This window comes from Takifugu flavidus, chromosome 20 (assembly GCF_003711565.1).
Source record: "Takifugu flavidus isolate HTHZ2018 chromosome 20, ASM371156v2, whole genome shotgun sequence".
Classification (NCBI taxonomy): domain Eukaryota; kingdom Metazoa; phylum Chordata; class Actinopteri; order Tetraodontiformes; family Tetraodontidae; genus Takifugu; species Takifugu flavidus.
The window spans coordinates 843,717-854,819 of NC_079539.1; the positions used below are offsets into that span (position 1 = coordinate 843,717).

Sequence of the window (11,103 nt, forward strand, 5' to 3'; positions counted from 1 at the left end):
TGGAGGCTTCGCAACATACTGAAAACGCATCAGCGTCAAGCTGACAATAAATGTTTATGGCAAGTTTGGTGTCTTTACTTAATCACTCTAGATTTCCTTTTTAAAAAAAAAAAAAAAAAAGATTTTTTCACTTTTCATCTCTTAACACAGATTTAGAAGGAGGTGGAAGCTGGTGGGTTGCTCCAAACATCCAAATCCTTCTGGTTCTTCAGACAATCACACACATCCTCCGAGACGTGAGACAAATATTCACATTTAACGCTATTATCATTCAGAAAATAACAATTAGAGTCCTTGTTAGTTAGGGTCGGGTACACCGCAGTCCTCATTTTAGCGGGGGTGCGAGTTGATGAGACGTGCGTCAAGGGCAAGAAAGGAAGGAAGGAAGGAAGGAAGGAAGCGAGGTAGGAGACAGATGAGGTTTTCCAATACCGGAATGGGACACTGCTTTGTTCAACAGTAGGGGAGGAGGGCAAGTAAGCAAAGTGTCTGCGGTCGCTAAACACAGTCTGCTAGTCATCTTTGTCTGGTGGTTGTGTTTCACATCTCTATCTTTCTCCAAAGAATTCTATCGAGAGATGTCAAAACGAGTCCGAAGCAGAGAGGTCTGCGCAGATTGCAGTGCTCCGGGTAATGATGCCGTACGAGCTAGCTTTAGCCGCCTGGCTAGCTAGCTAGCGCCTACCGTTATTATAACTTACGTCAAGTTAGCCGGCAATGCTAAAATGAACTAATATTCGCAGTTGATATAAAATGTGATGCACGAGTATTATTGATCTTGCTTAAAGAATTAACAACTGGTCTGAGTGGGGAAATGTGTGTCGTGCATCTTTGTTTTTACATTTACTTGTCCGATTCCTGAAGTGTTTGAAATCTTCGATGGTGTTTTTAAAATGTCAACGTTCCATCCGCTTCATAATCCTTTGCGTCGCTAATTTAATGAGACCGCCTCCCACGACAGATACGTTACAAACATCAGATTTAGCTGTACAAACTTTGCACAACACGAAGACCTTGGGAAGCAACATTAGCCTGATTCAGACCTATGGGTTAATCACCGTAAACGCTTCAGTTTACTTGTGCGGAATGACGTTTTTAACCCTGTTATTGTTGGTCTGTTGGGGTAACTAACACGAGAATCCTCTTCTAGAGCCTCGCTGGGCCTCCGTTAACAGGGGGGTGTTGGTCTGCGATGAGTGCTGCAGCATCCATCGAGGTCTGGGGCGACACAGTTCCCAAGTCCGACATTTGACTCATTCTCTGTGGCCTCCGTCTCAGTTACAGGTGAGGATGCAGACAGAACCTGGAGATCCAGTCACTGAAACACGGGGCCCATACCGGGTCGACCTAACGTTGTGGAATTTTTCAGATGGTTCAGGCGCTCTACGGCAACGGAGCCAATTCCATCTGGGAACACAGCCTTCTGGACCCGTCCTCCTCAATGAGCGGGAAGCGCAAAGCAAATCCCCAGGACAAAGTTCAGTACGTGCCTTTTTAGGACTTCCGCATGTCGCGTTTGATATTTGACGGTGGTCAGTGACCGCTCGCAGTCAGTGGCGCATGAGATATCTCGGATACTTTCAAAAGTGTCCACGTCATCGAGCAAATACGGAGCAGCATCAAACGTCCTCTGTCAGATACCGTCATGCCAGTCTTGAGTTTGTATGTGAGAATCACCTGCAGAGTTCCGATTTCTAATAAATGCACCTCCTTTTCGCAGTCCCAACAAAACAGAGTTCATCAAGGCGAAATATCAGATGTTGGCGTACGTTCATCGGATGCCCTGTCGGGAGGATGACAGCGTGACCGCGAAGGACCTCAGCAAGGTTGAGTGTGTTTCAAATTCTCCATATCCAAACTGTGGAAGCTTTGGGGAGGAAAAGGGAGCCAACTCATTTGGTTCCGTGAATAAGTAGATGAACAGTCTTCAGTTTGCCTTTCATCGTGTCTGTTTTACGAGCTCACATCCAATTCTTATCGGTTTCTCTTCAGCAACTCCACTCCAGTGTTCGGACCGGGAACTTAGAGACTTGCCTGAGACTCCTGTCTTTGGGGGCGCAGGCCAACTTTTTCCATCCGGTAGGTTGGAAAAAAACCCCAAAAACTGAAGGAGAACGCATCAGTGTTGCCTGCAAATGCATGTTTTCTTTATGCTGGGGTTGACAACAGGAGAAAGGAAACACTCCGCTCCATATAGCAGCGAGAGCTGGGCAGATTCTGCAAGCAGAGCTGTTGGCGGTCTACGGAGCTGATCCTGGGGCCCTGGACTCCAGCGGGAAGACCCCCACCGACTACGCCAGGTAAAAGAGCGGCTTTAATGGTTCCTCCTCTATCGTGTTGCATTAAAGCTTGTGTGCAGAGCCTGGGGAGTATTTCATCAGTCATTTTAGAGGAAACAACAGTAAATCCCCCCCCATTTATTTCTGGTGTTGTGGTTTGTGACGCTAAAATCATTTTTAGACTGACGTCTCGCATCAAACAAGGGCTGTTTGTAGGCGGAACTCTTGTTATAGATTATTCGTGTGCGTCCTGTTTGACGCGTTCATCCGCATTTTTGATAAATGACCTTTTCTCTTCTGATGTGCACAGACAAGCGGGGCATCACGAGCTCGCGGAGAGGCTGGTGGAGATCCAGTATGAACTCACTGACCGGTTAACATTTTACCTCTGCGGGCGACGGCCGGGTGCGTATCCACGTCGATCCAGGCTGCTCCAGTGCACGTGAGGGCTGTTTCTAATTGGGATTGTGGCTCTGTATGTGTTGCAGATCACAGAAGTGGCCAACATTTCATCATCCCACAGATGGCAGACAGGTACGGGCTCTGTTTCGCACCCGTCTCGCCGTTGTTGTACGCAAAACTCTGATAATAATTTAGTCACATTCTCTCCGTAATGCATTCTTTTGACGGATAAAGAAATAAGTAAGTGTGCTTGACGTCGACGGTCCGTGCAGCTTTGGATGGGAAACCAAAGTAAATGTCTCCTTTCCTCCTCCAAAGCAGCCTGGATTTGTCGGAGTTTGCCAAAGCTGCCAAGAAGAAGCTCCAGTCGGTGAGACGCGTTTTACTCCTTTCGGGTGCAGAAGGTCGTTTTGTGTCTTCAGTCGTAGAACAAAGTCACAGGAACTTTAGGTGATGGCTCGTTTTTGGGCTTTTTAAAATTCCAGCTCAGTAACCACCAGTTTGAAGAACTCGCCATGGATGTGTACGATGAAGTGGACCGCAGGGAAACTGACGCAGGTGGGACACGGATGAACGTCTGTCGTCATCCTTCGTTAATGCCGATGATATAATTGTGTGTCTGTGGTGTTTCCAGTGTGGTTGGCCACGCAGAACCACAGCACGCTCGTGACCGACACCACAGTCGTGCCCTTTCTGCCTGTCAACCCGGAGTACTCGTCCACCAGAAACCAGGCGCGTCCCGTCAGCAGAACTCTCCGGTTTGGTTTGGTAACGCGGTGCTCAAACGTCCCGTCTTGTAACTGCTTCATTCAGGGTCGCCAGAAGTTAGCCAGGTTCAGTGCCAACGAGTTTGCCACCTTGGTTATCGACATCCTGAATGACGCTAAACGACGGCAGTGGGGTAACGCCTGCGAAAGTCCCAAAGGTGATTCTGGCTTTAATCATCGGAGTATTTCTGCCTGATTGGTCTCTAATCGCTTGTTTGTTTTTCTTATTTTGGCCGCCCTTGTTCAGAGAACGTGGAGCTGATCCTTCAGGGAATAGACGGTCGCCATGACAGTGAGAGCCAAGACAACGACCAACCCGATTACGACAGCGTGGCCTCGGACGAGGATCCGGTCCAGGAAGCCACCTGCGGGGACAGCAGCAGCAACGAGCGCAGGACCAAGGCCGGTGTCCCAGTGTTGGCGTCTTCGGGATGTGAAAGGATCCTTCCTAACGTGACGGTTTCTGCTGCAGAGCTCCGAGTCCTCCGACCTCTCCGACGGACCCATCACGGTGCAGGAGTTTATGGAGGTGAAGAGCGCCCTCACGGCGTCGGAAGCAAAAATACAACAGCTTCTGAAGGTCAACTGTCACCTGAGCGAAGAGCTGCGGCTGATGCAGAGCAAGGTTAGCGCATTTACATCTGCCGCGTGAAGAAAAGACTTTTCATTTACTCTGAATACATTTATATCAGCGCCAATTACAATTGAGATGATCGTTGTTATTGCATATTTATTATAGCTGCTGACACAACATTTTTGCTTGAATTGCTTGATGTCAGTGAGCAAATATCCGTCTGCCAAGGAAAATTCCTGTGGTTATCAGGCTTCCTTCTGTTCTGTCACAGTTTAATCAGGCTGGATGTTTTAGTGCTTTGTGGTTGAGAAGGCAGCATTCTTGGAGTCACGCGTTAGCAAGAATGTAAAGAAAAGCAGCGGCGCGTCGTCGTCATCAGTCAGGTTCCGAGCTTCACACGCTTCTCCAAAAACCTGCCCTTCGAACGTAAACATTGCTGTAACGCTGCTCCAGTCGACCACGGCTGGACGAAGGAGGAGCGTCAGCCTGAAGCGTTTGGAAACTTGAGCCGATCCGTGAGGTTTTTACAGCACAGCTGAAGCTTGTCAGGCGGAAACTCAAAGCTAAAGCAGTCACGCTTCCTGCCTGCTGTTCCTGTAAGTGAGGGCACTTAGAGGAACCTTTAGGTCTGTTCCATTTTGTTGTTGATGTCTGGCTGGGTTTCTGTTACGTGACCCCCCCACCCGCCACGCCACTTGATTTGAACGCTGTTCTGTTGTCTCAGCTGAATTCCCTGCAGACTGAAAACACAACCCTGCGATGGCAGGCCCCCGGCGGACCACCGCAGCTCCAGGCGCCCTTTAGTCGACACCCGCCCCGCGGAGGTCGCGCAATATCGATGTATGAGACGGGCTATAGTCCCAAACAATACCCCCACCGGGTTGAAACGGGCCGGCACGAGGACGGAGTCATTTTACAACCCTTCCCGACGAATGTAAGTACAGGAAGGCCACCGTCTGGTGCCACCTCGGGGCTGGTGGGTGGGTGGGTGATGCATCCGAACTGCTGTGATCTGTTCTCCGTTCTTGTAGTGGGAATTATGATTTTTTTTTGTTTATTTTTACTGCAACCAGCCAGCAGGGGGTACTCATCATATTTTGGCGACGTGTTTGTGTGTTAATCCTCATCTTACAGTCCTTTTTATCTATTCACGCATCTCATTATGAGGATGCTCAACTTGGTTTGACCCCTTTCTAGATTGGGAGGGGACCTTTGGGGACGGCTGCTTCCTCCCTCCCTACCTTCCCCTCTTCCCTGTCCTGGTCGTGGGATGAAAGATCTCGAAGGGTTAAGTACTGCGCCTCCCCTAGGTTGAGAGGCAGCCCCCCCCCCATGGGATGGTGAAGACCATCCCCCTCTTTGACCTCCACAGTCTTCTCCCTTCTGATCTTTTTGTCTGCTTTTGTTTTTGTAGTCTGGCCTGCCTGCTTGCATGCACCACCGTGCATCTGCATTAGTTCAGCCGTATGAGCTGACCAGAACCTTCAACTGGGCTGCTTTTGCTCCAGTCAGCCGGCCAGTGCGGCCCAGTCTGTCCCGCACATCTGGGATTAAACGGCTCATCACGATGTGCCCTAGCCACTGATAACTGAATCTAAAGTTTGCATCCGGATTTCTTCGCATCGACTAATTGCACCAGCTCTGGCACCCAGCCCAAGACCACCATGACCTTATTGTCTATTACTTTTCCGCTTAATCTACTTTACAGCTAATTCACTGATACTCTGCTTTCGGTTCCAGAAGTGCATGACTCTAGTATACAGGTTGTCAGCGCTCATTTTCTACTCATTTTGATGGTTGTTTCCTGACATCTGTGTAGGGCTGTAGTCTAGAAGGGCAGGTGGTCACACGGGAAAGTGATTATGACACCACTCCCAGCCATTCTGAACTGGAGGAGACTGGGTAAGGACGTGCAACTTGCAAGCACATGTCACACAAAGGGGTGTCACACCCGCATAACACCCTTATCTTGCTGACAGCTAGGTGGCAAATGTGCAAACCCGCAGCTCTCTGGAGGTAATTCTGGAGGGTACAGCTGTGTTGAGCTGTGCTCATGTAACCAACGGTTTCTGGCCGTCTCTTTTATACTCTTGAGACTCTCTTGTGACTGCATGTACAGCCAGGCCCTCCCAGAGGAGCTGTTGCCTCTTCTCACTGTCAGGTCACAATAGTTATCTGTGCTCATGCTACATAGCCTTCTCATGCTAATGGTAACAAGGACTATTTGTGAGGTTTGAACCCGTGTCTTCATGAATGAACTGTTTCCACAGCAGCCCTCTTCCAGGTCCCGATGTAGCGCAGCCGCGAGAGGAGGGCGGGGAAGGCGCCGCCATGCCGTGCACGGAGGACGTCATCTGTAAGACCGAACAGATCACAAAGAACATACAGGAGCTCCTCAGAGCTGCCCAGGAAACCAAACATGAAAGGTACATCAAGATGGGGAAAATCCCCAGTTGAATCGGCTGGTTAACCTCTGTCAGTGCTGTCACAGCAGGGGTTGTGGGTCGGGGTTGTGGGTTTCTGGAGATGCGTGCGCGGTTTTCACAACACAACATGATCGCGTCTTTTGCCTCTGTCCCACAGCTTCCTCCCCTGCTCAGAGAAGATCCGCCTGGCAGTGACCGAGATGGCTGCCCTGTTTCCCAAGGTAAGCTGACTCCAGCAAGCAGCTACACACACACACACAAACACACACACATGAGGGAATGTTTGAATAGAAAGCAGCCCATTGTAAACTAACTGGTTTGTCCACGGGTAATCAGATTACATTGTTGACTCAAACAGAGTGGGCTGCCTACACGAGGGATTCTTTCCAGTTTTTGTCACGTCAGGCTTTTATTTCAGTGTCAACCGTCCCACCTGTCCCCTCACAGAGGCCGTCCTCCGAGACTGTGCGAGGGTCTCTGTGTCTCCTGACCGCCAGCGCCAGCAGGCTTCACGGGGAGTGCCAGAAGGCGGCGGAGCACAGCCCCTGCCCATCGGACATCCAGCTGGTCACTCAGCAGGTCATCCAGTGCGCCTACGACATCGCTAAAGCTGCCAAGCAACTCGTCACCGTGACGACAAAAGAAAACAACAACTAACTGCAGTCCAAAGACGGTGCCGTTTCCCCCGTATTAATCAATCACGTTTTTTTTTTTTTCCAGTCGTTGAAACGTTCAGAAATGTGACGTAAAAATATCACTTATTTATTTTTCTTTGGTTACTTTTTTGTACAGCGGTTATCCAGAGTAAAAGGACGTACTGTCGCTATTGTTTACCTCACGAGAAGAGAACGTACATAAAAAAAGTGCAGTGTTGTGTATGTAGATGTACATCAGTTAGACGGACAAGCAGCCGATCCCTCTGCGCTGAGCTCGCCATCAGTTGTCGCCCTTGGGGACAGATACCACTTGCCTAGATTTCCGACATTTGTCTTGCGAGCAAACGGGGACGCGAAGAGTGCAGCTGCAGCCTGTGAATCACGTGCCCAATCCCTCCGCGCCTGTTGAAGACGTAGCTAATCGTTACAAAAGCTGGTTGCATCAGGTTTCTCCTACTCCAAGAGCCTGGGCGGTGCAGTTCCTCTCTCTGCCAGAAGAGGGAGCCGAGCAACGCACTGCAGGTTTACGCTTGGCTAATTTTTGGAGTCCTGATGCTAACAGCCATACTTGGAATGTTCTGGATGTTTGCCGAGGGAGGGGCACCTATTTTGAATCAATTTAAACATTATTCAAACGTATAAAGTGTATTTATCCAAGTAATTCTTTATCAAAGTTACTCAAATGCTATTCTATTTATAAAATGTGTGTCATACCTCTAAGAGAATATCAATGTTTATTTTCATAAGCTTTGTTTTTAACAACGCTCCTCACAAACTAACTTCTTCTCTGAGGCTCGGGAGATCTCAGCTGGCACCTGGTCACTCACAAACCTGCCATCTTTGCTTTTTATTTTTGTTGTTGCGGTGCTGTCTCTGCGGTGTGTTGGATTTACAGCGATGGCGATGAAGTAAATGTAGCCTCCGATTGACTCTGTGTTGTGGGAGCTGGGTGGATGTGTGTCACTCATTGGTGTGAGCCAAGGGTGGAAAGAACTAAAGAATACATGTATTTATATACTGTCTGTTGAGCAAACCGTCTCGTTCAGCATCAGGTGAATGCACTGATGGCTGGTGAGCATTACAGAGGTGGACAGGATGGAGCCCTTCAAAACAAGAGCATTTCACAGAGTGCGTGTATTCAGTGTCTCTCCACCCCTGATTTTAGTCCTGACCGTGTAAGCTGTACCCTTCCGCTACCTCTGTGGTTGAAAACAATCCCTGCCTTAGTCAAAAATAAATATCAATACCTCAAAGCAGGAGTATTGCTTTTCTTGCGCCTGTGTGCGTAATTCCCCACCTGTTGGAGAGGCTCCGCCCCCTTTGGTGCACACTTCCGGGTTCGGGTTCTTTCCGCGCTGACTGCCTGTTGCCGCCGCTGCTGATCACTCCGCGGCAGTTTTCACGGCCGTGTCATGACTCTCCTGCTGGATAACGAGTTCCAACCGCTTCCTCCGGACAAGGCTGTGGACACCAAGTTGTTCCTGGAGACTGTCTCTCACTTGCCTTCATTTTTCGGTGAGTACGGACCACCTGAAGTCGGTCTCGTCTGCGTCACGGCGCCGACTTTCGCGTATTTTCTGGTGGCGCTTACGGCCACGAAACCTGACGTCGCTAAAAAAGGATGAAACCAAAAGCTGACGTGCGATCTGCCGAGTTCTTCCGAGCCAGCTGCGCCTATAGAGACACTCTTTGTTTACCCGATAAACAGTGCGCACAGTGAGCTCTTGGTGCGTCCACGGCACTGTTCCTTTGCGCCATTTCTCACCCATTTCAACGCGCTCTTACCTCCAGGAGGTCATTGCTCTGCTCAAATGTCTTCCACTTTCAGATTGTCTGGGATCGAGCGTGTTCGGGCTCATCAAGTCGGACGTTAATGGCAACATAACGGTAAGAATCGGACTAAATGTGGTCCCAGTATGTTTACTCAAGTATGTTTACTCCCCGGCCCACATTTAAAAAATCACATTTAAAAATCAGCAGGGACGGAAACAATAATCATCAACCAACAACAAAAAACAACCAGTTGAACCACAAGTATTTCTGTTTCGACTTTAAACTTTAAATTTACAACATTTGGAGTAAAACAAACGAGCGGGAGAAACGATCTGTGAGGAGGTTTTGGTGACATCTGGTGGTAAAAACGCGGAGTGCAACTGCAGGCGAACCCGCTGATGCTGCACTCCCTCATCAAAGCACCTTTCAGGTGTGCAAACGTGACTTTTCACACTGCGTTGCTGCCATTATTGACATTGTGTGCGTGTGAGCGAGTCCTTGAACGTGTTGCTCAGGTCTGAAATAGCGCGAGAGGTCAGGTGAAGTATGACCTTTGGAAGCTGGTTGGGTTCCTTTTTATTATTTATGGCATTGCCTCTATGGAAAAATTAAATTCCACCCTGGCTTTTTTTCTCAGAAAATTAAAGCCGTGTATCTTAAGGATCCTCAGAGGTACGTCACCCTGCAGGACATCGTGGAAGCGGAACGAGAAGCCCACGCGGCGCAGTGGCCCAAAATTGGAGCCACGTTAGCCCTGATGTGGCTGAAAAGGTGAGGACGGTTAAGTCACCCTGTGCTGAGCTGCTGGCGTGTCCTATTTCAAGCTGCCTCTCCCCCGCAGGGGTCTCCGGTTCATCCAGGTTCTCCTGCAGAGTCTGGCGGATGGAGAAAAGGACCCCAACAACCCCAACTTAATTAAAGTCAATGTCATCAAGGCGTACGAAGAGGCGCTGAAGAAATACCACGGCTGGGTTGTTCAGAAGATCTTCAGTGTGAGGAAAAATGCTGCATTTTTGTCTTCTTTGCTGTTTTTCTGTATTTATTCCTCTTTTGCTTGTGTGTCTGTCCGCTGCAGGCGGCGTTGTGTGCTGCTCCGTATAGATCAAACTTCCTCAAGGCCCTGTCCAAAGGAGAGGAAGCGAAAGAGGAGGACTGTCTAGCAAACGTGCGTCAGTTCCTGGTGAATTACACGGCCACCGTGGACGCCATCTACGAGATGTACACAAGCCTGAATGCAGAGCTGGATTACACCGTTTGATGTTCCAGAACTAGAAGTAGACTTTTATCATTTTTTTAAAAAAATGAATGGTTTAATGCTGCTTCTTTGTGTTTGGTATTTATTTCATTCAATAACATGTATGTTTGGTCTTAATCGTGCTTAAATATTCAAAGCCATGTTTTGTTTTAATGTAATTTCTAGAGAGTACTTGAACACGGGAGCCTGAATGGAGGTTCAGCATTTGTTGTGATCAACCAAGACTGACGCTTTTCCTTTAATGCCAAACTCTGGCCTTTTCTATCTCAAAACCACCGGAGTTGCCATTACTCTGACCTTTAACTCTGAAATAATGTAGCTTCCCATTTCAGTTGTTGTAATCATCAGAACCTTAAGCGCTTCGGTGTGGTTCTAATCCCTTCAGAAGTGCGTGGAGTTGGTGTTCCTCTCATTCCTCTGGTTCTTTTTGTGACCAAACTTATGCAAAGTTGGCTGTTGAGATGTTCAATCATTCAGGTCAATTTAAATATCATATTCAGTTGTCATCAGAATTCTTGTGTGCATGTGTCATGTGGCTCAAAACGCTGTTGCTGCAAAAGCAAAAGTGAAAGCGTTTGAAATTGTTGGGACTCACGTGAGACTGAATAACTGAGGAGGAGTGCTTAGGGACCTGTGGCAAGACCCCAGAAGCTTCTGTAAGTACGTCCAGTATTCACTTAAAAATAAAAATCTACACATTTGATTCAGAATTGATTGTTTGTTTCTTCCTGAGAAAACAAACGGTGCCGGGAAAGTAGAGTTTCCTCAACATTGGACAGAAGGTATATAGATTATAGTCCATCTTCAACATGAAATTCAGCGTCATCGGGCGATTTAAATGTCTAATTTACTGGAATACCTGTATTATACTTTGGGAAAAAACACTGCAGTTGTGCAAATCCTCCACTAGGTGGAGACATTCGCCTACCACGTGTAATTGCGTTTGCGTTGGTACTGTGTGAAATTATTTA

At 48.3% G+C, this 11,103-nt stretch overlaps 2 protein-coding genes across 6 annotated transcripts; both read left to right on the forward strand.

Moving 5' to 3' along the window:
• Window positions 1-349: 349 nt before the first annotated feature.
• Window positions 350-8,357, forward strand: git2b (G protein-coupled receptor kinase interacting ArfGAP 2b). Of its 5 annotated transcripts, XM_057018484.1 has the most exons (21): window positions 350-476; window positions 565-630; window positions 1,151-1,284; window positions 1,370-1,482; window positions 1,721-1,826; window positions 1,993-2,079; window positions 2,170-2,300; window positions 2,590-2,684; window positions 2,768-2,813; window positions 3,000-3,051; window positions 3,167-3,239; window positions 3,316-3,413; window positions 3,495-3,606; window positions 3,696-3,850; window positions 3,921-4,073; window positions 4,747-4,956; window positions 5,220-5,309; window positions 5,842-5,924; window positions 6,293-6,448; window positions 6,606-6,669; window positions 6,896-8,357. In XM_057018484.1, the coding sequence occupies exons 2-21, from the start codon at window positions 579-581 to the stop codon at window positions 7,103-7,105; spliced, it is 2,220 nt and encodes a 739-aa protein (XP_056874464.1). In that variant the 5' UTR covers window positions 350-476; window positions 565-578; the 3' UTR covers window positions 7,106-8,357. The 5 variants fall into 5 exon arrangements, with proteins under 5 accessions (XP_056874464.1, XP_056874466.1, XP_056874465.1 ...); XM_057018486.1 differs by having other exon boundaries at window positions 443-630; window positions 6,296-6,448; XM_057018485.1 differs by having other exon boundaries at window positions 443-630; window positions 3,003-3,051.
• Window positions 8,358-8,435: 78 nt separating this feature from the next.
• LOC130516993 (glycolipid transfer protein-like) lies at window positions 8,436-10,842 on the forward strand. The gene is made up of 5 exons (XM_057018493.1): window positions 8,436-8,619; window positions 8,933-8,991; window positions 9,515-9,648; window positions 9,719-9,869; window positions 9,953-10,842. The coding sequence occupies exons 1-5, from the start codon at window positions 8,517-8,519 to the stop codon at window positions 10,133-10,135; spliced, it is 630 nt and encodes a 209-aa protein (XP_056874473.1). The 5' UTR covers window positions 8,436-8,516; the 3' UTR covers window positions 10,136-10,842.
• The last annotated feature ends 261 nt before the right edge of the window (window positions 10,843-11,103 follow it).